At 41.1% G+C, this 22,372-nt stretch overlaps 2 protein-coding genes across 2 annotated transcripts in view; one reads left to right on the top strand and one right to left on the bottom strand.

The window, feature by feature from the left end:
* Positions 1-22,372, bottom strand: part of LOC114858451 (potassium voltage-gated channel subfamily A member 3) — a 51,775-nt gene that overhangs the window by 28,943 nt on the left and 460 nt on the right.
* ngfa (nerve growth factor a (beta polypeptide)) lies at positions 6,738-22,014 on the top strand. Its single transcript, XM_029155724.3, has 3 exons — positions 6,738-7,339; positions 20,091-20,198; positions 20,710-22,014. Exon 3 carries the CDS (start codon positions 20,721-20,723, stop codon positions 21,609-21,611), a length of 891 nt encoding a protein of 296 aa, XP_029011557.1. The 5' UTR covers positions 6,738-7,339; positions 20,091-20,198; positions 20,710-20,720; the 3' UTR covers positions 21,612-22,014.

Here is a 22,372-nt window from a genome sequence, read left to right as displayed (position 1 = left end):
GTGTTCAATCTTGTGTCACAATCATGCTAACCCAGTGTCAGCGAAATTTCAAAACAACAGCCTAGCTACTGAGACTAGCATTAGGGAAAACTGCATAAGAGCTGCATTTGCACAAGAACTGGCATCATGCCTGTGCAAAAATAAGGCCCATAATTGCTATATGATTGTGTGATTGACAAAAGCCAGTCTAGTTCCTCATGTTCAACTTTTTAGCCATTCCATTTTTCCCTAGGAGGCATCGATAGATTAATCAATGTTCTGTGGTTTTCTCATATCTTCTGTAGTCATATTTCTCATGCCAACAAAGACGAGTTGTTGACATCCACTATATTATTACTGGTATAAAAATAAGGCTTGTGACATTCAATATTCTGCTTACTCATTACAAATTTCATGAAAAGCCCAAAACCAAATGTTTTTTGAAAAAGCCAAAACCACATGTTAGTACTACTTTGTTACACCCCTATCATGTCTCTGGTCTTCTGCCCAAAATCCCAGTAGAATGGACAAGCTTATGTTTTTGATTAGAAGTTATAAACACATTGTATCTAAAATCACTTGTACGGAACAACACACTAACTACTTAACATTACTGACTAAACAGAACAGCTTTAATTACTAGCAGTGGATATTTTACAGCAAGATTATAGACATCTTCAGAATGACTACAGTATTTTAATCTGTTTTCCAGGAGACAGGATCGATGAGTATTTGTAGTAAAGGTATTCCAAGGTAGTTCATTTGCATGGAAGTCCCTGCCTTGATTGTTATGTGATATGCATGACATCAGATGATTGATTCACTGATCTACAGGTGGCAGTGATGTACCAGCACTAGCAACGAACCAGCAAAGACGGTAAAAAAGACGTCTTTCACAGTTGTAAAGATCAAGGTTAATGCTGCATTTTAAAAGAATGACACACTGTAACCATGAAGATGCCACAGGGTATTTGTTTGTGGTTCTATGTTTACTACAGTAGTCAACTGGATGATAAACACAAGGTGTTTTTTCTGTCTATTTTATAGCTGTGAATTAAATTCCCCGGACATTTAGTCACACCGGAAGCTACTGATTATCCTAATATAAGCTGAGCTTTGGGTCCATTAGAATGTCATTTCGTTTTTGTCTACTGTACTGAGCTCACACCATAAATGTTATTGTTCACTTCTACTTTGACATAGTAAAACTGTGACTTGTCTCAGCCCTGTCCACATTGTGTATGAAAACAAGCAGAAGCGTCATTGTTTATTTATTGCTCTCACCTTGGATGCTATTCCATTGAGACTGGAGAGGGTGTGTCTCGCAAACTGGGAGTGTTTCGACAGTTGGTTAGAGGTTTGCTAATAGTTTTGTGGGGGTGGTAACAGAGCTTTCCCTCAACACTCACTTTTGTTAGTTCTTTTTCCCTGTGCTTTAAACAACGAATTAGAATCATCAGGCATAATTTACCTGCTTGGAAGACTGAGAATAGTCAGAGCAGGGCACATGCTGGTGTCATAAAATGATTATAAGTGAACTTGTGACTTGTGTGTTCAGTACCCATTTGGGATTGCCCTTCTTTATATGTATAACCTTTGATCATGAGTATACAATACTGTTCCCTGTAATGCCAGTAACAGTATTGCTGGCTGCCATGCGCTATACAACACTGTGGCATTAGCTGCTAATGGAGCATCTCAGTGTCTGTTGTGTATGCGAGTGTGTATACAAGAATGTATATTCTGACCCGGTTTAACCCTTTAATATGTCCTCTGCTGTGTATCCTAGGAGTAAACCCAAGCCATCTGTTGCTTTGTTCCTCTCCCAGGTGTCTCTTTAAACTCACAGCTCACTCTTCCTCCCTTTTCTCACCCCCCTGCTACTTACCAACCCCCCAACTCTGTCTGCAACTCGACTTTGGTTTTCCTACTTCTTTTAAAAATAGAAAGATATCTCTTTCTCCTTCCTGTCCTTTTGCATTTTAAATGATTATGATTTGAAAAAATTGTTGTTTTTTTAATGTTAGTAAAAGCCTCTTTCAGATATTTAACAAAAATAGAGTAAAATTCCTCATCGATCTGTGAATGTGATGGAATTTAAATGACTTTTTAATTGTCAAGACTTTTGGTTTTGTGCATCAATAACTATTACCATTACTGGTAAAACAATTTGAATTTCAAACATTGTCCAAAGCAGTTAGTTGCTGACTTTGTAATTCTACATTTTAATAGTGGAACAATATTGTACAAAGTTTGTTGTACACTTGATCCTGGAGATAACATTTCTAAAACTAAAAGTATCATGCAGAAAGTGCCAGAACCTGTGAGAGGAAAACACCAAGAAAACTCTGGGTTCTCCAGTAGACCTTTTACTTGCATGTTTCAATATTCAACTCTATAAATAGTGCTAACAAAAGGAGACCATTCACTGATCAATGTGGAAAACACGTAGATGTGCTGCAACATGAATAAAAGATATCAGTGGTGTGTAATTTGGAAATTAGTTTCGATGGTTGTCACTTGTTTGGTTTGTAGGAGACTGAGGGTTTGTTGGCAAGAACGCAAAGGATGTGAAAAAGTCTTTGACAAATTGGAACATAATAATTATTGGTTATCAGGTATGGTGCATTGACATCAGGGGACATGTTCTGACGTGAGAAGTGATAGGACGTGAGTCAAGAAGTTTCACATTTCTGAGTTTTTGACATCTTTTGGCTCACATCAATGGATTCTGTATAAAAAAGAACATATTTTCTGAAGGGAAAAAAGTTGGTGGGAAAACCTGGTGAAACTTGGATACCATCAGGAAAGTTAGTCCTTGCAGTGTCTTGGGAATAACTGTGTGATTGCTGCTGTAGAGCTGCCCACAAAGTAGAGTTTGATATGTTGCTAAAGATGTGAGCCAAGTGATTTCCTGCTCATGACTGGTTTCAGTTTTTAGATTTGTTCCACATGAGATACACTGTGTACAGTATGTGACTACATGCAACTTGAATCTGCTCCTACATTTTTGATGCCTTGTTAAAATTATTACTGACTCTTGTCTGTGAAAGTTGTATAAAGTTGTGTGGAAATCTGCTATGTGCATGCTGAAAGTGTACCCAACTGCAACAATGTGTTTTTAGGCAGCCTACATGTCTACGAGTTGTGAGCTGTGGAGCAACAGATTCTGAGGCCAGAGCTCCATTACAGGGCACAATGCCTTCAGTGTGTAAGAAACAACCAGCCAATAAAGAAGCCTGCTATGAAGTTGGCTTCTTCAGACACTAATAGCCATGAATCTATAGGTAAAGAATGACAACAATGCTTACAAGATGACAGACGCCCATTTGCAGACATACATGACAACAATAATGACATGCTACTGAACTTATCTTTTAAGATTCTTTATCAACAACCTTTTATACTGTAATCTATATATATTTCTCATGTTAAAAAGATGTGAATTTTCAACTTAAAACCGGCCTACTGTTAACATCATGTGTCGTCATTGTCCGCATAAAAAGTGGGACACACAAAAGTTTATGATCTTTAAGCATTACTCTCCTCCCTTGTGTTTGGCAAAGACCCAGTTGAAAATTAACACAAGATGTTGGTAGATTCAACATTTTACCAAAATCTCTGGGAACGGGTTTCAGTAGCAGTGGGGCACGTCCCAAAAACAATGGTGAGAGAGGCTAAAGGTTAATACACTTACTTAACCAGTACACAGAACCACAGTAACAGACAGAAAAGCATAAACACACAGGGAGACTGGGTTTAATGAAAGTCTCTGAGTAGAGATTAGGGTTGAAGGGCAAACTCTGGGAACAACTGGAAAAGTATTCAGCTTGTAAAAAAAACATTCGATATCATGCTGCCAATGCAATTTGTTCCAAAAGGCCCAGGTACATGTAGAGTATACTGACTTTGACTCCATCTGTACATATTGTGCATCGTGTATGGTGCCTGGCTGTTTGCTGGCCTGTGTACACCGCGGCTCGTCCTTGGTGGGACAATAGCGGGATTCTGCCTAGCGAGGTCGTGGGAGGAAAGGGACAGAAGAGTCAATGAGTGAAGAGGCTTCTGGGATGCGTCACGCATGGCCATGATGAGGGTGTAGGAGGACAGGCCCTCTGTCTCAACAATGCACGGAGGAACAGCCATTCAGTCGCCGTGCCGGACGACACGCACATAACACGTATTCAACCACAGTACACACAGCCAACAAAGGTGTACGTGAAATTAAGCCATTCATCCGTCTTCCCCGTGACACATGAACAACTGGGCCAGAAAGCCTCAATTATTGACGGACTTTACAGCTTTCAATGAATGTTAAGGGAAAAGGAGAATTTGACTACTGCTTACATAAGAGAGACCAGCTATAAATGCCAGCATCCCAACAGTAGATACATGAGGTTATTTAAACAGGTTATTTTTGTTAGGAGGTTGATGTCTGACTCTCATGCAACTTACACCCATTTATTTATAATTTTTCAAAACCTAGTGTACAGTGCTCCTTTTAAGAAGCATTTATTCCAAAAGCAAACCTACTATTACTCTTAAGTACATGTACTGTATTATTCACAACACACAATCAACAGGTTTCACTTTTCAGTAGAAAATAGTTCCAAGGAAAAGTGCCACTTTACTGGTGGCAATTCAACAGGCTGTACATTCTTTTAACATCAAACACCGAACAATCTAAAAACTTTTCTTTTATATTTTGAGATGAATAAGATAAAACCTTGTCACATAAAAACACCCTATCCTCAAAGCTCCAGTTAAATAAGAAATTATTTTTGTTATTTTAGATCCGTTTATTTGTTTGACTTTTTTTTCCAGGTAAACAGAACCTTTTAGTTTGCACCTATATGATGAAAGAACCTAATAAAGAGAAACGCACAACACTTCAAAGAAATATTATCTCATTCTTGGAATAACTGAGATGAGTGGGCATGTGCTTATACATCTTTGTGCCAAGGAGAAACCCGTCCAGCCACTTCTCTCCAGTATCAATGACGTACATCATTTAGAAATCAAAGCATTAGTCTGATTTAGAACAATGAGGGTACGTGTAGCACTATATGGTTCTACCTGAAATATGTCGTTCAGAAAATAACACAAACTCTAAAACACTGCTCCTTGTGATAATTACACAGTGGAGCAACCATTCAAGTCTTTGCAGGTATTAAATGGAATTTATAGAGCTGTAGACGAGCACACGCTGGGGCTGGAGTGTGACTCATCGCAGATAGTGTAACATACAACATGTGCTGTGTAATAATAATTAACGGCGCGGTTTACTGCTCCAAATCCTGATGCAACCACAGAAATGCCTGGCGAAATGGGCAAGGGAAGGGTCAGATACATTTATTATGCTTTGGAACAGACAACTCATTTTGTTTATGTTACTCAACAGCTGCTTCTCACCACCTCACAAGTTCTATAATACGGAAATACAAAACGAAATAAGCAAAACCAATTTTCAAATTACCCTTATTTATGTTGACGCCTAAAACCAGGTCAAAATAACGCACAGACACAATGAAGTAGCCCCAGCGTCCAAATGCCTGAAATATGAGGATATCGGTGCACTCTTAACCTCTTCTCCACCCACCCGGCTCAAAGTGCTCGCCCCTTCTGAGCTTTTCTCACTCCGGAGTGCTGTGCAAGGTCAGAGTTCACCATCTGGGGTTTCCCCTTTCAAACTCCATCTCGATAACAAGGGCCAAGGCAGTTCTGACAGTGACACAAGCTTGTACACATCCACGCACGCACATACCCCAGCCAGAAATGTCACACACAAAACCTCCAAAAGGCCACATCAGCTTTAAGGAAATGCCCACTTGGCTCAGGCCTCATCAGGCAAAAGAGGCCTCTCTAAAAACGCTACCTGCTACTTCTTTCAGCATCATTCACATCATTCTTCATTTACAGTACATCCAGTAAAGTTGTCTCATTAATGCCGACACAGCAGCAGTATTTCAACCTGAAGTAAAAGGGTTTTCATTGTCCCCAAAGGAGGAGAAAGGGATGACACTGACACACAATCCTTCCTTTCTCTCATTTTTCTGCCTCTTCCCTCTCTCTGTCTATCAGAGCGGAGGCATGAGATGGCTGTCTGCTCAACGCCAGGGGCTCTGTCAGCGATACGGTTCAGGTCAGCGAGAGGCAGTGAAAGAGACCAACGCGTAGAACCAGAATGAGGGTGAGAAAATAAGTTGCCCATTCATTATCCAAACCCATTAGGGTCACCAGGCTGCTGGAGCCCATCCCAGCGGTCACTGGGCACGGAGCGGGGTACACTCTGAACAGGTCACTACTCCACCGCAGGGAGAAAGCAACACAGATAGAAAGTTACAGATGAGTAGACAAGAGAGGGGGAAAATGCCAGAAAGGTTTTGTTGTGATACTGGAGCCTTGAAGCACTACTGAATGTAGGGTGTGGCCGATCTCTACTAGAGTGATGGGGTATCACAGTTGCATGGTTCACATCAACTTGTTGCTTTATTTTCCCATATTGTCTCTATTGACAGGTAGCAGAAATGAATTCCTGTTTGCAACAGACCATCAAAGTTCGATTCTTGTAAGCCTCGGACTGTGCATGTGAACTGAAATGAACTCTGAATTGCATAAGAAGTTGCAATGCCTGCCTTTAGGAAATGACAAGGCAGCGTGTTACTACTACTCAAATACAAATACATATAGCTGATAACTGAGCTCGCTTTCACAATCATCCATCACACCAAAGATGCTGCTGATTTAACCACATGTGGCTTGAGCATCGCGTCAGTCTGACATGCAGAGGCATCTGTGCCAAGTCAGCAGTGACTCAGATGAAGAACAACAGCAACAATCTTGAGCAGCTTTCACGGCAAAGGGCAAAACCTGAGCTCGGCGTGACGTCAAGTTTCACATGACATTAGCTTGAATCGCCCTCGGGTGAAAGTTTATTTCCACTGGTTTGCGTAACACAGACAAACATGAATGAAGCGGTGAATGGAAGGAGGGAATGAATAACAGCAGCTAGATGTAGGTGAAAATTATGAGCAGCTGTGCACTTTTTTTTTTTTTTTTTACTTGGCATGTGCAATGGGTAGGCACTAGGACCTGCGGTAACACAGGAGGGAGGGAGCAGCGATGGGACTCCACTTACTAAACTTTTAGAACAATCCATTTCCCAAGGACTGTGGGAAGGAGGCAGACAGAAGTGGATGGTCAAAGACCTGGATTCACAGCTGTAAAAGCAGGAGCAGGATTTGGACTTTGGGATAATTCTACTCCAGGCCTGAAGAGAGTGAGGTGGAATATATCAGATTTTATCTGGAATCTTTCACTCACTGGAGAGAGAAAAGAGGAAGATTTACCAGGGAGGGAGGTGAGTCCCACCTTGTTTTAAAGCTCCTAATAAACCTTAGTGTAAATGTGTATGTGGAGTGCTGAGGGGCCGGAGAATGGATGTAGCATGGAGAAAAGCCAGAGGGTGGTTCTAACAAAGTTTAGTTATTTTTTTTGATACCTGTCATTAAGTGAAAGTGGAGCCTATGAATTTGAATTGAACTCTACAGCAGCCAGTCAATGTCCATTGGGGGGCGAGCAAATTACAGCTGATTACGAGGAGCTACTAACTAAACTTTGCTGAGTGATGAACGTAGTTTGTGCTGCTCTGTTCTTCAACCTTTAGTTATAGATAAGCAGACAGAGATAGAGGATGGAGGAGGAGAGAGTTTAGACAGAAACGAAACAACAGAGGTGGGCATTAGAAGAAGAGAGCTTCTCCAGACTTCAATGGGAACCCGTTCACTGTTCAGGAAACTCATGGGACATCAGGTTACCTTCTTTCTCTCTCCCTCTCTCTCTCTCTCTCCCCCCTTTTTTCTGAGTCTCTCTCTACCTTCTTTTCTATCTGTCTTTGTCTCCTATCATATTACACAACCCTCAAAAGAACTGGAGAATCTAATGAACTTCAATGTCCAATATGAAGCATTTAGTGCTCGCAAGGGTGTGAACTTAATGGGTTTGTTGTATTCTGATATATATGTGTGTATAATTGTGTGTGTATGTGTGTGTGTGTGTGTGCGCAAGAGTGTGTGCTAAACACAGACCTCATGCCTGCCACTCCTACTAGGGAATTCCTTTCAGTCGTTGACAGTAGAGGAATGTCACCACGGACCAACATTTAGACACACAAACAAATACCAAAGGCTTCAAGCGTGTCCTTTAGGTGCAATCATTCGGTCAGCAATGTTAAATGTGCCGTGTTATTTCTAAAGAACATGTGAAAATAATGCAGGTGTTGTTGGGCTACGGTTCATAAACCTGCCAAATAGTAAAGCAGATGTCATGATATGTGCATGTCCTGCATGTGTGCACATCTGTGTCAAATAAAAAAAGGGAAAAAAAACTTATCAAAAGTCTGATGGTAGACCAGCAAAGTAAAGCTCTCTGGAGGAATAGGTGCTCCAGTCTGCCTAAAATTTAAAATTGTTTATGAGCTTCAACTTTGCTGCCAGTGTTTTCCCATTGAGGAGCTTACTGTGTTTTCATCACCTCACTATTGGTCCACAGAGGAAATGGAAAGAGAAAGCCACCTCCGTTTGGCTATATATCTTACATAACATCTGAACTGATCCTGTACTTCCAGGCAGTTTAGACAGAATAATGCAGAGAGAAGGTTTTTAAAGTTCTCAGTTGCATTTGTTTTGTTGCATTGTAAATGTCAGCTTTACGAATTGGATTGACTCTGTGTGGATGTTTGTGCATATAGAATTGAAAACATAGCTAAGAGGAATATTCCACTGTTACGTGTTGTGTCATTGTGACACAAACATTCTGGAACAGCTGGCACGCATCCAGAGACCAGTGAAGGATAAGGTGCAGGTGCTAACATCGTTTTATAGACAAGATAAGAGGCTGTTAAAGCCTTTCACTGTTAAACAGCTCCAGCATTTCCGCAAATCAGATTTAGTTATCTGTCCTTTAAACTAAAGACAAGTGACGTAACATGAGATGGACTTAAAAAATAGAAATTAGAATTATTTTGATTAACACACACCCATATATACATACAACAGCATTGTTAAAATGACTTGGTCCACATAAGCCATTTAGTGTGTCTGTATATAAATGGAGGGCAGATGGACAGTGCTGTTTTCCCCTGCAGACAATGATGTCTGTGATTATTCATGACGCTCTCAGGTTTCCCTTTGAAGCTGAATTACAGCTTTCCCTATGTTAGTACCAATGTATTGAGTGTGTGTGTGTGTGTGTGTGTGTGTGTGTGTGTGTGTGTGTGTGTGTGTGTGTGTGTGTGTGTGTGTGTGTGTGTGTGTGTGTGTGTTAGACAGTTACAAACTACAGAAACTATACCATCATGTAACACAAGCAATTTTTTTTTACTTTTACTGACAAGTAGTCCTCACATTAATTAAACAGTCAACATATTGTGAATGGAGGCGCATGTTTGCTGCAGTCCTATACGGAGACGTGACACAAGCCACCATATGAACCCACATGCCAACCTATAGAACAGCACTCAGATTATGACAGAGAGAAGATCCACCCTTTAAATACATAATGGATGAAATGATGTGAGCTGTCTAGACTGTGCAGTGTTGTATAGGACACCTGGGGAGGGGAGAGGCTATGGCAGTACACCTGGACTATCAATTTAACTGTGGCTTTTTAACCTCAGGGCCTGGAACCCACCACACCAATTATTCTAGTCATACTAAAATTATTAGAATCATAAAATCATTGATTAATATGCTGTGATGGGCCTCTTTGCATATCTGTCTGTTTGCATATTACCTCTAGCCAATATATAATATATAAATATATTTAAGGTTGTTTAATATAGGAGAGTGGTTTAAAGAGCCGAACACGTGAAACCAGATTCTTTAAGGCATGAGCTCATTTTGTTTTAATGGGTTTATAGTAGTGATTGAGAATAATCTACGAATGGAAATATTAAAAAGCAAATATTTTACAGAAAGAAAGAAAGAGTTCTCTTGATTACTTAACAAACTGTAATGACGAGAGTCATAAGAATGCTGTAGGGTTAACATATTTTCCACACCAGTCAAAGGCAAAACTCAACGTAGTAACATGCTGGCGTCATGACAACAGTGTTTTGGAAAGTCTGGTGGGGGCTTAGGCAAGTAAACATCTTTTACTTTCATATAGTTTGCTGTTGTTTTGTTTATGTTCACTCAGACTCATGTGCTTTTAGTTGCATTGACCACATGCACATACTGTCCATCCAGCTCCCAACCTGCTGCATGTGGCAGACTGAAACTATGCATCATTACTTAATACGCTTCCAGTTACATTACTAATGCTTTGCTGCAGAGTACTACATTGCTCTGTATGTCAGATTTAACTTGACATGAATACTGTACTATCTGGGACTTTGCCAGCTGGCACCAAAAAAATAATTAAGGGTTTGTTCACAGAGTTAATGTTTGATCTCGCCATCTTACAAGATTTCTTATGAGACCACAAATGCTTCAGGCACATTAATCACAACTTTTACTACATCATGCTACTGTTACTTCTTCCTTGCTAGCCTGATATTATTAATTAAGCAGCAATACTTGCAGCATATGATTTTAAAATATTTTAATTAAATTTGTTTGCAGTGGATGGTATAGGACAATAACTGGGGTTTGAAATCTATATCAGAATATAGCAGTGTAATAAACTGTATGGCTCCATTATCTTTCAATGTATTTGAGGAACAGATAGGCTAACCATCTAGAACAAAGTTGCTGTGCTAGAGAAAAACGTGGCGGTGATAGCTGAAGTGTCAAAATGTAATCAGGCGCTGCTGAGGGTATAGATTGGGTCTCCAGAGCAGAGGTCTGGCACAGAATGGGGTAAAAACATCTGGTGTAAAGTGAACCAACTAAAGTCTTCTGTCTGGAGTCAGTGGGAGAGGTAAAAGGTTAGAGGTCAGGCTCAGGGTCACGTCTGTGTTTGTGGAGGAAAATGCTCATCTGGAGTTGGCTACAGGTCAGTATCCTGAACACTATGGAACAGGAGCAGAGAGTGGAAAAGATGGAAACGTGACTTCACCTCCTGACTTCCTCTCTGCTCTAATTCCTGTTGGCGTTTCCTGTACAAACAATTTTTCTGAGTGTTTAGGAGAAATTTTATGTACTAAAAATCACAGCTAACATTGTTTGACATTTTAATATAATAGGGCTGGAGAGAACTGTTGTTAGACTAGAAGATTCTCCTGTCTCAGCACCTTTTCCCCACATGGACCCGGTTTTCAACTCCATGTGCACTGTACAAAATCAAGAAAAATAGAATTATGTTTGGACATTTCCATACATTGCAAGCTGAAGCCAGGGCTGTTTAGGCTTTGTTTCATTGTTGAAGATCTGACTTTGACAGGTGCACCATCAAAGGGCTATGTTTGCTTGTGTTTGTGTGTCAAATGTCTGTGTGCACACTGCATATGCTTCAAAAATGACAACTAAATGTGCAGACATGCCTGTTCATTCCACATTAAATGCCTCTGTGACTTTCAGCTATGGTTCGTTCTCCTCTCATGAACGTGCACGCAGACCAACCACACAGTAGCTGATAAATCACTGAATTACTGAGGCTGTTCTTGCTCCTACAATAACAGTGCTGTGGTCTTAATCTGTTGACTTAGTGCACGTCTGGTATTTTGAATTGTTTCACCGCAACCTCTTTTTATGTGTGTGTGTATATTTGACGGATGTGATGACACTGGCTCACTCTCGCTTTCCTTACCCTTTATCCCTGATTGGTAGGTTGCCCAAAGCTTGTCTGGACTTGAAAGCCCCCCTTGCAGCCACAAACAGAAAATGAATACTTGTGTGATTTTTCCAAATATTCAAATCCCCTTCAAAGACTCAAACGTTTGCATTTACCACCCAAAATAATTTATTTATATTAAAGAGTTCATTAGCACTATCAAAATTAAGTAAATGTCCATTCTCACAACAAAAAAAAAAAACATTTAAGCCACACATGCACTGGAAGAGTGTAGTTTGCACATAACTGAGAACTGCCATTTGTATGTACAGTATAGGTGGGTTTGTGTTGGATACGCATCAAACAAACACACGCCTTAGCCTCAAGGATACAAGTTATTATGCACTTATTTGGATTATGCTGAATTGGGAATGCTCAGTATGTAGAAGGATGAGCCACTCACTAATCATAACAGATTGGTCTCCTACACAACAGCAGAAATTATTTAAGCATTATTCCATTTTAGAGCTTTCAGCTAGATGTAATCTCTGCTGTGCTTCTACAGTATCTGCTCTATCTGGCTGCAGTCTTGGGTACAGATTAAATCTGACTTTTGTGGAGGAGAATGCAGCGTGAAGCCATTCCGTGGATAGATTTGCTGTGATGCTTGTGCGTCAATCTCAGCAGTAAATAATTCATTCATTCATCCATTCATCTGAAACCTTGCTACACGTCAAACGCACAGGGAGAAATGCTGGAAAGTAGCCACTCCACCTCTTTCACCAGAGCTCTTCTTAAACATAGTGTGCTGCTAACAGACAGAGGACGGGCTTGGGAGGTCCCATGCAGACAGGTGGTTGACATCAGGAAAAGAAGAGAGAGGGGGAGGGCGATGCACAAACAGAGAGAGATAGGAAGACAGAAAAACACAGAAGCCAAGAGAGACGACAGAACAATGTGGAGACCACACACACACAAACAAAAGAAAATGGCTGGGTCAACTCGTCAGCACGAGGGGAAAGACTGTAATTAAAGCAAAGTTGAGAGAGACAACATCACGTTATCTACACTCTCCAGGGAATTCCTGACAAAGTACATTATCTGATAAAAATACAGTAGATCTAACACCAATTACTGAGGAAAAAGTAGTATCTGTTACAGCAGATTGAAAGACTGCAGCTGACGGCGGCTACTACGTGACCCTGCATTTCTATAGCTATAATGTTAATCATGTTCCGCTAACTTTAGTATAATCTAAAGAAAATAGGCTTTAAGGCTGATGAAGCGCTTAAGAATTTATCCTGTGGGGACCATGAAGGTGATAGGAATCTGGTCAATAGTCGTTAAAAAGCAACTCAGCACGTCCTGGGCGTCCGCACCTACATGTCCTCCTAAGATCTGCATTTTTGAATTAGCATTCAAGCCTTTTTTCACAGCGGGCACATGTCAGCAGAATGTCATCATACAAGAAAGGACTTTTCACTATCCTGGCGTGAGAAACCTAATCCCTACACTCTTCAAAGGTGCCGCACTTGTTGGGATTGACCTTTTGCCCCAAACCCCAGAGCTAGAAGAAAATTGAATTAGGTTTATAACATCAAATCCATTAAATTAGAAGGCATAGCGCAACACACACACAGCTACATGGTTCTACTTACTGCAAGTTCTTTTTTAATCTTGTCGTACAGTATGTAATATCATTATACCTTGTGCAATTAAATGACTGAATCTAAGCATGAACTTTAAATACTGTACATGCATATCTTACGCAACCTATCCCCAATTAACGTGCAAGGGCCCACACCCATGCTCATGGCTTCGGGTGAGCATGCAGTGCTAGTGGGGCCTGAAGGGAAAACCTGGGCGACTGAGTGAGCATGTGTCAATTTGTATCGATGCCTCAATTGTTCTGTCGAAAATTTGCCTGTGTGACTCATTCAGCGGAGGATCACCTGCCTCTTTGTTTACAGCAACACAAAGTCAAATCTCTATGCTTGATTTAGCCAAGGGTACAACCTGTGAACGATGCATTCAAAGCATCTATCCACTGAGTTGAATCACACTCCAGCACAGAAGCCGGATGACTCACTCACTTTAGTCTATGATGTTCATGTGAAACAGATTTAATTCACCACGGTTTCAGTGTTTGAGTCAGATACCTGCTGATATGCATCCACATTCCTAAAGGATGTGTTTGAACAACATACTACACATGATTTTCAATGATGATTTTTTTCTGTGTCACTGCCACTTTGTGTACCACACACCATCCCTTGATCTCTCCCATTCCTTCCTGTCCATCCCAACTTATTCTACAGCCAAACAGGCATTCTTGCCTCTGGCCTGCCTCTTCTCACTGTTGCGCAGTGGGATCTTAGATTCTCACCAGGAAGGGGGAGTTATTACAGCGGCCAAGCCAAAAGATTAACCACTTGTCATGAGAAGATTGTTGAATGTCAAGGTCATAAAAACTAGAGGTCTGGAAAACATGTTAATCATTGTGTTCATCCTGCCTTCAAGGCCTGGGGGACTGGCCTCCCACGTGCTTTGGTCATCTGCAGAGAGGGGCTGGGTGGACTAGGGACAGGCCCATTTGTTCAAAGGGAGCTAGAGGAGCAGAAGGTCTTTGACTAACACAAACATAATGCTCAGAACCTAAAGCCTGAAGCTCTTCTGGGGTTCAACACAGTAGCAGGAAGTTCATTATAAAAAGGACAAACAACAATTCATCAAAGAAAGAAATAAATAAGAGTCAGGAGTATGAAATTGGCCAGTATCTGAAAAGTTTAGCTGGCCTTCGTGAACAGGTGTCATAAGATACAGTGCATCACAGCTGCTGGGGGGCAACTTGCTGTTGGGTTAGACTGATCTGTCTACCCAAACATCAAATCCGCCAGTCTGGCTATTGTACCAAATAACATATTTCTCAAACACAGTCGGCCTTTTTCTTCTGGGAACGTGCTAAGTCGCATTAATAAACAACAAAAAATAAAAACTGTAATACTGTTAAACAATGAGCTGCATTGTTTAACTTTGCAGTTGCTCCTCACCCCTTTCCTCTGAAAGTAATTAATGCTGAGCTGAATGCCAGCAATAAATGTTGTGTTCTTTGGATTCCTTTCATAAATACCACAAGGATTTAGTATTTCTATTATGATGAGTCATTTTGATACTTGATTATTGGAGGACAGAGTGTGATGTTAAAGGAAAGGCAGAGGTTGCACTGTAGACATGTCTGTGCTTTGTCTCAGGTTGCCCTTACAAAGTAAAAAAAGTGATCTGCCAAGAAATAACTTAAAGTTATAAAGCGCATAAAGAATGATATATTGCTTAAGAAGTGTGAAATCCCAAATAAAATGAAGATTAAACAATTTTTCAGGCCAAAGAGACACAGCACACGCCAGACTGAAGGCCTGTGGTTCCTGGAACTGTGTTTCAGTCTCTTGGATAGAAACACCGGCCTTGTCAATGCTGACGTGCCTCTGGGCCTCTCTACATCAAAGAGAAAGAAGGACAACATGCACTTGTGTGTTCATTACTGCTGCTATTTTCTTACACAGGATACATTTTATTAGTAGTGTTCTAAATTCATCGGAAATTTATAGACAGACACAGGCTTTAACACTGCCAAGTTAGAAAAAAGACTGGGCCGTGTATGTCTCCGGTGACCTCCGATTCCCATTGAGAGGAATCTGATCAATAAACTGTTGTGTAACCTTTTTCCATGCACAAGTAAATGATGGACACCATCCACAAAACCCACAAGAGCAGTGCTCTGCACCTGCAGACGTGTGCTTGCACAGTGTTGAAATCTGTTCTCGCCGCTTGACACAGAAACAGCCACGCATCCGGGCAGTTACCTTGTAACTGTGGGAAAAGATGGCCTTCAGATCGGCGTTCAGGAGCGGACGAGGAGGACCTGGGTAAATGGGAGACAGACTGACACAGAGACCAGAAAGAACAGAGACAGGCACGAAGCTGCAGAAACCTCTGGCTCGTTGTCAAAGCCTGTTCCTTTTAGTTTCCCCACCTTGGCTCCCTGCTTGTCTGATATTCTCAAGATACTCAAGTTCACAAATATTTCAGATTTTATTTTACCACATCACATGAAAAGAAACACATGTGTGAAATGTTTGGTATATTAAAATCGTACAGGCGCCAATCATAAATACAGTATAAACTGCTGATCAAAACAATGAAAAGAACTTCAGATACTGCAGAAAGTTATTGATATCGGCCTTCTCACTGTACAGAAAACTTGTTTGTTGGAAACAGTTGCTCATAAACCCAGAGGCTCCGATGTAGCTCAGATATGTTGTTGGCAGCATGTTAATACAGTAAATTACCAGATTCTGTGGAGCTGGCAGCTTCAGTGGGCTAAGTCCACTAAAAGTTCAAACTTTCAAAAGCTACTTGATTTTAGAAATACAGTTGATGCAAAAGGTCCACCTATACGTCATAGATGCCAGGTATGTTTTACTGCTGCTCTCAGTGTGCTCCTTATGCTAATACAAGCCAATGTCAAGAAGTGCACATATGTTCTCTTTTTCCGCTTCGGAGAGGTTGTTCAGCTCAAACTACACACTTTATACAATACACGGCATTTTAACGGCGCGTATTGCATGACTTGACACAGGGATGCAGTTAAGTGCTTTAACAGGTTAAGTCTGCTTATCTTTTTCTTCCTGTGACCTTAAGTCAGAGCAGCAGAGTTTGCTATTCAGAGTATCCCTGATGCATAACAGGTGCCTTTGTTCTCACAGCAAATGTCTTACAAGCATGAAGACGAAGCGAGACGACGAGACAGACACTTTTCTTTTCTTTCATCGCTGACATCACAATTCACACACGCTTCAGTTCACTCTACAGTAGGTCTGTCTAGCAGCGTTGGCATTAACGTTATGAGAGGACTGAAAATCCCATAGAACAACGCAATAATAAGCCTCTTGTGTTTATCTATAATCCATATTTTTGGACTGTCCACTGTGTGTGCATATACATATTATTTTATTTCCATTTCCATAATCTGTTGACTGACAGGCTCTTAACAGTTGGAAAGCGTAGCACAATTGTGCTTTAAAGAGATGCTGCCTGACATCATTCTGCATGACATAAACTTTATTCATAGCTTGCCTGTGTATTAGTTACATGTGGCAGCTTCACTACTATGGAAAACCAGTCTGATCAGTGAGGCTTTTAAACAAACTTTAATTACAGTTGTGAATAAAACACTGACCAGACTATTATTAGAAGGACCACATTTACAACAAATTTCTATGATGCACATATGAGTTGTGCTGTACCTCTATTCAACCTTAAACCTTCTACTACTGTCCTCAAAGACCAACCCTTATAAGGCCCTGCCTTATTCAATGATTGATGAGCTGTAGATATATTCTTTGAATTAAATATCTTTAAACATTTGGATGTGTATAAAAGTGAAACAGAGCGAGTTGACCTGGCGGTCATCCTTCTCAGTAATTATTTCCAGTGGATGACAGCGGGAGGAACTGCTCTGCACCGCGTTGACGAGAGACACAGAAAAACTGTTTACCTTTCTCTGTTTCTCTCTGCCTCCTTTCTCTCGTCCTCCCTCCGTATCTTTTCTCACCCCCTCATATGATGATGCTGTCATCACCCGGTGGGAGAGACGTGTTTGTTTGAGAGAACCACCGACATGTTGCTCCTACACATCTTTTAACAAGTAATGACTAATGCATCTGAGGCAAAGGAGGACACCCTGCTATCTGTAAACTAACCTCAGACTGATGCATGATCACACTGTTGCAGGCTGCTCATTACTCAGCACACCTGTCTTGTTGCTACTGTATTCCAGTCCACCAGTTTATCAGTTTATCATTATCTTGTGCACTGGCAGACTAGACTAAAACTACATAGTCAACACCAGTAGGAATTTGGCTGGGAACCACACTTTTATTATCCAGATCAGATTGTGCCATATACTGTAGTTCCTTGAACTGTCATCCCATCATAAAAGTAATGGAAGATTCTACAGAAGTTGTTTTGGTTTACAGTTTGGCAAAACTGTGCAGTCTGCCTATTGTGAGAAAGTCAACTCCTTTAAAGCAGGAGACAGTAAACCGCATACGGCTGTTGTTGTATGACTGTTTTCATAAACACTGTCCTCAGTGCAAACTGTTCGAGCCATGAATCACAAGGATATCAAACAACTTCTTTGTTTATACCAGTTTGTATTAGTACAGTATGTTGGAAATATGTCTGGAAATATGAACCATACAGTGTCTGTTATTTCTGTGGTTTAAATGGATTAGGAATACCTTTGTCATTATTTGGACTGACTCTTACTCTTTGTCTTATTAATCAAAACATCTTGTGTATGCTTGTGTATTCAAAGTGTTCCACCTGTATACTAAAGAAGACAAGCAGTTCAAATGCAAATTAAAGCTGGGGCTTGTTCATCCATCATGAATTGCCTTTAGTTCTATAGCCTATATGTAGGTGAGGTGTATAAAATCCATTAACCCATTTCAGCTTGCTGTTTATCCCAGCAGCTAATGTCAACAATCTGCAAATTTGTCTGAATATCTGTAAAAATCCACTGTGGCTTTGCAGTAGTGTCTGGGCTTGATTGAGTAAAAGCATAAAATAAACTGGCCTACTGGATCCAAACTGTGTTCAACCGCAGGAGCATCTCACGAGCTTGTGTGTGTATGCTGGAATGCGAGTGTTTGCTGTTCTGGTTTGAGTATTTGTATAAAAAGGGCCAGAGTGATAGGCAGACAGGCCCTGATCCAGTGCCGGAGTAATCCTGTAAGTCAGAGGTGTTCTCTAAACCATTCTGACCCCTGTGCTCCCGCGCTACAGTGTTTACGCTGGCTCCACTGGCATTAAACACAAGCCACATATTTTTAACATTAGGATCCCCCCGGCTCACCCTGGGCCATGTAAATAATGTGCTGCCCGTCATCCTGGATCAATCAGGTGGCTGCCTGCTTGGACCAACTCCATATGTTTGGTGTGTGTGTGTATGATGTTGTGTTCACTATTACTAAAAAGACAGCACTAGGTCAGTTTCCTCAAACGATATCACCACTTGACCTTGAGCTTCATTGTTGTGTAAATTTAAATCAAACTGTGCCTGTAGCAGCTGATGAAGTAGTATTTCTGCTGTAGTTCTCATACAGAACAGAAACAGAAGGAGTGTGTAAACACAGCATTAAAAACAGGCTTCAGTAAGAGTTCCTCTAAATTATACCAAAAACATGTACTACTTTTTTTTTTATTTACTTACTTTATTTTAGTACTGCTCTCCACTGTGGCCATGTAGAAAAGTGCCAAACTAAACTTTCTCTCATGGAGCTCACTTGCTTTTTATAACGGAACCAAGCCAATGACAGCTGCTTGAAGCTGTCTTTGAGTTGTGATATGAGCAGACAACAGTGACCTCTTCTGGTTAAACCTTGTGCATAAAGGAAATTTCAGATGTTTGTTCTGTGTCCCACAGATAAAACAAGAGGTAATAAGACTACATAACTTTTCCAATCACTAATAGCCTTTATCCAGCCAGACTGCTGTCTAGTAAAATAAACACACTGAGGTAAGTAAACCTCAGCGAACTTGAGTGGTTGTATCGGATGGTGTGTGTTTATTTATACACATTACAACATGTAAGAATGCTAAGTATTCATAAAGACAACCTTTTAAGCAAGCTCACGTATGTGCAAAAGACTTTGGGTAGGAACATTCACCAGTCAAACAGGCATGTTTTGGTGCTTTACATGAAGTATATATGTAACATATAATGAGGTGTGAAATGCCATCCATTCCTATGTATGAAGAGGCTAAGCTTAAACATGGCGAGTGTATGTGTGCGCTTCGACTGACAGAAGGTCAAATAATGGTAAACTGTGTATGTTGGTGTCAGGGGAAGAAGGATGAAAGTAGTTAGAGTTTTTCACTGCTCTTAAAAATCGTCTAAACATTCAGATTGCTCCTTTGACTTCTCTGTAGATGTTTAAATGTATTTACTACTTCCTTTTACAAGAAATATCACCCTGAAAGTGTCATCATAACTTACCTTTCATGATGTTTTCTACTGTACCTTTTTCTGCAAACTTAGTGTTTTTACCATTATTTATTCACAAATAAAACACTGTTTCACTTAGTTTAATCTACGTAGTTTCCGTGAAAGACTCTTCTAGTCCTTTCCAGGATAAAAAAGTCAACATGCAGCATTTTAGTTTAAATTGCAATGAGGTTTAGCTTTACATTTACCTGAATCAAGGAAATTTATGGAATGCTGAGAATGATTTGTTAGGAGAAGCCTTCTGTATCTTGCTGCATTTTTAATGTTTGCTGTAAATCACGGCCCTATTTGAGCCTAATGTTTTATGTGCCTGTATATGTGTCTTATGCAGAGCTGTGATTCAGGGGGTCCAGATGGCAGGTATGAGGGGCCCGGCCTGCACTGGAGTCTGGCTCTAGAGTCCACAGGGGCTCCCACTTTAACTGGACACATTCCACAGGTAAGCATAAATACTCGCCACTCATCACACACAACCGAGCCATGGACACAAGAGAGAACAGGAAGTGAAGCTCCAAGACAATCTGTATGCATACTAGGCTGGAAATAAATATCACTTTAATTGTGAGCAAGACCTCTACACTACCCATATATTGTCAATGCTTTCTCTATTGAGGAAGGATCATAAACTAAATAAAAATTTCGCCCTAGAGACATTTAGATCACTTTGCACTATGGTGTAATAGAAGGACGACATATGTCTGTGCTCTCCAGAGGTTTAGACATAAAGATATATTTTAAATTCCCGAAGCTTATCTGTCACGCTTAGCTTATGAGGTAACTTCATTTGTCCACATTTATTACTTACAGATAATTTATAGGTTAGGTTTGTTCCAGGACACCACACTGTGTGATCTATTGCTCTAAGTTATAGTACAAACTTTTCTGCTGGTACTGAACTCAAGATGCAGTGATGGATGGAAAGACCTAATTTAACTTTGTGCTTGCCTCAGGACGTGTGCCCATGAGGTCGTCACTACTGGTCCTGCTCCTACTGATTGGCGTCCAGGCTGTACTGAACATGGGAGGTGGATTGGCCCAGAGTGCCGGGGCAGCCAACCACAAAGTAGGACAGCAGATGGGAGCCAATCACAGAGCAGGACAGCGTCATTCAGTAGCTGGGGACCACCTTTCTGAACACCAGTCTTCACAAGACCATCAAAAGACCAGCCACCACAGGACCAAGAGGCCCCATCGAGCAACTTCCTACACCAAAGACAGGAGCCCTGCCATCAGGCACTCTCCATCAAACACCCCCCCCGACCCCTCCATCCCAGTAGTGGACCCCAAGCTCTTCTCCAAGAGACGTTACCGCCCTTCACCCCGTGTTGTCTTCAGCGAGGTGGCCCCATCACATGATGCGCTGGAAGCTGAGGACTATGACTCTGAAGGGACGAGGGGGCTGAGGGTCAGGCGCAGAGCAGGATCGCACACCATGCACAGAGGCGAGTACTCGGTGTGCGACAGCATAAATACCTGGGTGGGCAACCTAACGCGAGCCACAGACATAGCTGGGAACGAGGTGACGGTACTGCCCAACGTTACAATCAACAATGTGGTGAAGAAACAATTCTTCTATGAGACCACCTGTCGATCACCCACGCACAGGGGCTCCGGCACTGCAAACGGGGGGAGGTCAGGGGGGCGTGGTGGTAAACAGGGCTCCAAGTCAGGCAACTCTGGCTGCCTCGGAATCGACAGCCGCCACTGGAACTCCTATTGCACCAACACACACATATTTGTAAGTGCCCTGACCATCTTCGAGGAACGGACAGCTTGGCGTTTTATCCGCATCAACGCTGCGTGTGTGTGTGTTCTCAGCCGGAAGTCTTGGGCGGGAAGACTGGGGCACTGACTGAGGAGGACGACTCCTGACCACTGAACTATGAACCAAGCACACATATTCCTCTTAAACAGCCACTGCAGCATTATTGCCAATACTGTAACTCTCTTCACAACCTCAAAGCATACACATTACACACCAACACAAATGTAGACCATAGCATTCAAACCAGTTGCACTTACACTTACACACACATCATCTATCCAACCCTTTGGCCCCTGACCCTACCTCAGTCCAAGAAGTCCTGGTTGGTTTAAGTTATGAGGACTGCATGTTATATTTATGATTTATACAGTCAATATGAAAATATTTACAGTATGTGTATATATAAATATATATAAATTGAAATCAAGCTTTTAATGTTGTTATTGTTGTGTTGTTCAAGCTGTTATTTATTAAACACCTCAGTACTTGCCTGGTTTGGTCATTTTAATAGAGTATTTAATAGGAGCTACAGAATTAGAGCATCTGCACTGTAGCAGGACTTGCTCACACAGTGATGCATGGGAAACTTTCTCACATAGCTCCCCACTGAAATAAATGCATCCATCAACAGGCAGAGTGCAAAAATGCATAAAAGCGGGATGTCTTTAATATTACGCTTCAATACTGCAATACCAAACACACACATTTCAGATCCTGATGTGTATACTTGACATACCAACATTAAAAAAAACATATTTTACTTAAGTAGACTATGTAACACTTGCAGTTAAATTCGAGCTAAGCACAATAAGCAATTTAACTAAGCTATGTGTGCATTTTAATTAACA

This window comes from Betta splendens, chromosome 7 (genome assembly GCF_900634795.4).
Source record: "Betta splendens chromosome 7, fBetSpl5.4, whole genome shotgun sequence".
Taxonomy (NCBI): Eukaryota; Metazoa; Chordata; class Actinopteri; order Anabantiformes; family Osphronemidae; genus Betta; species Betta splendens.
This window is presented reverse-complemented; position numbering and strand designations above follow the sequence as displayed.

Excerpts from the sequence above, each read along its gene's own strand:
- ngfa (XM_029155724.3), top strand. The coding sequence starts at position 20,721 with ATGAGGTCGTCACTACTGGTCCTGCTCCTACTGATTGGCGTCCAGGCT.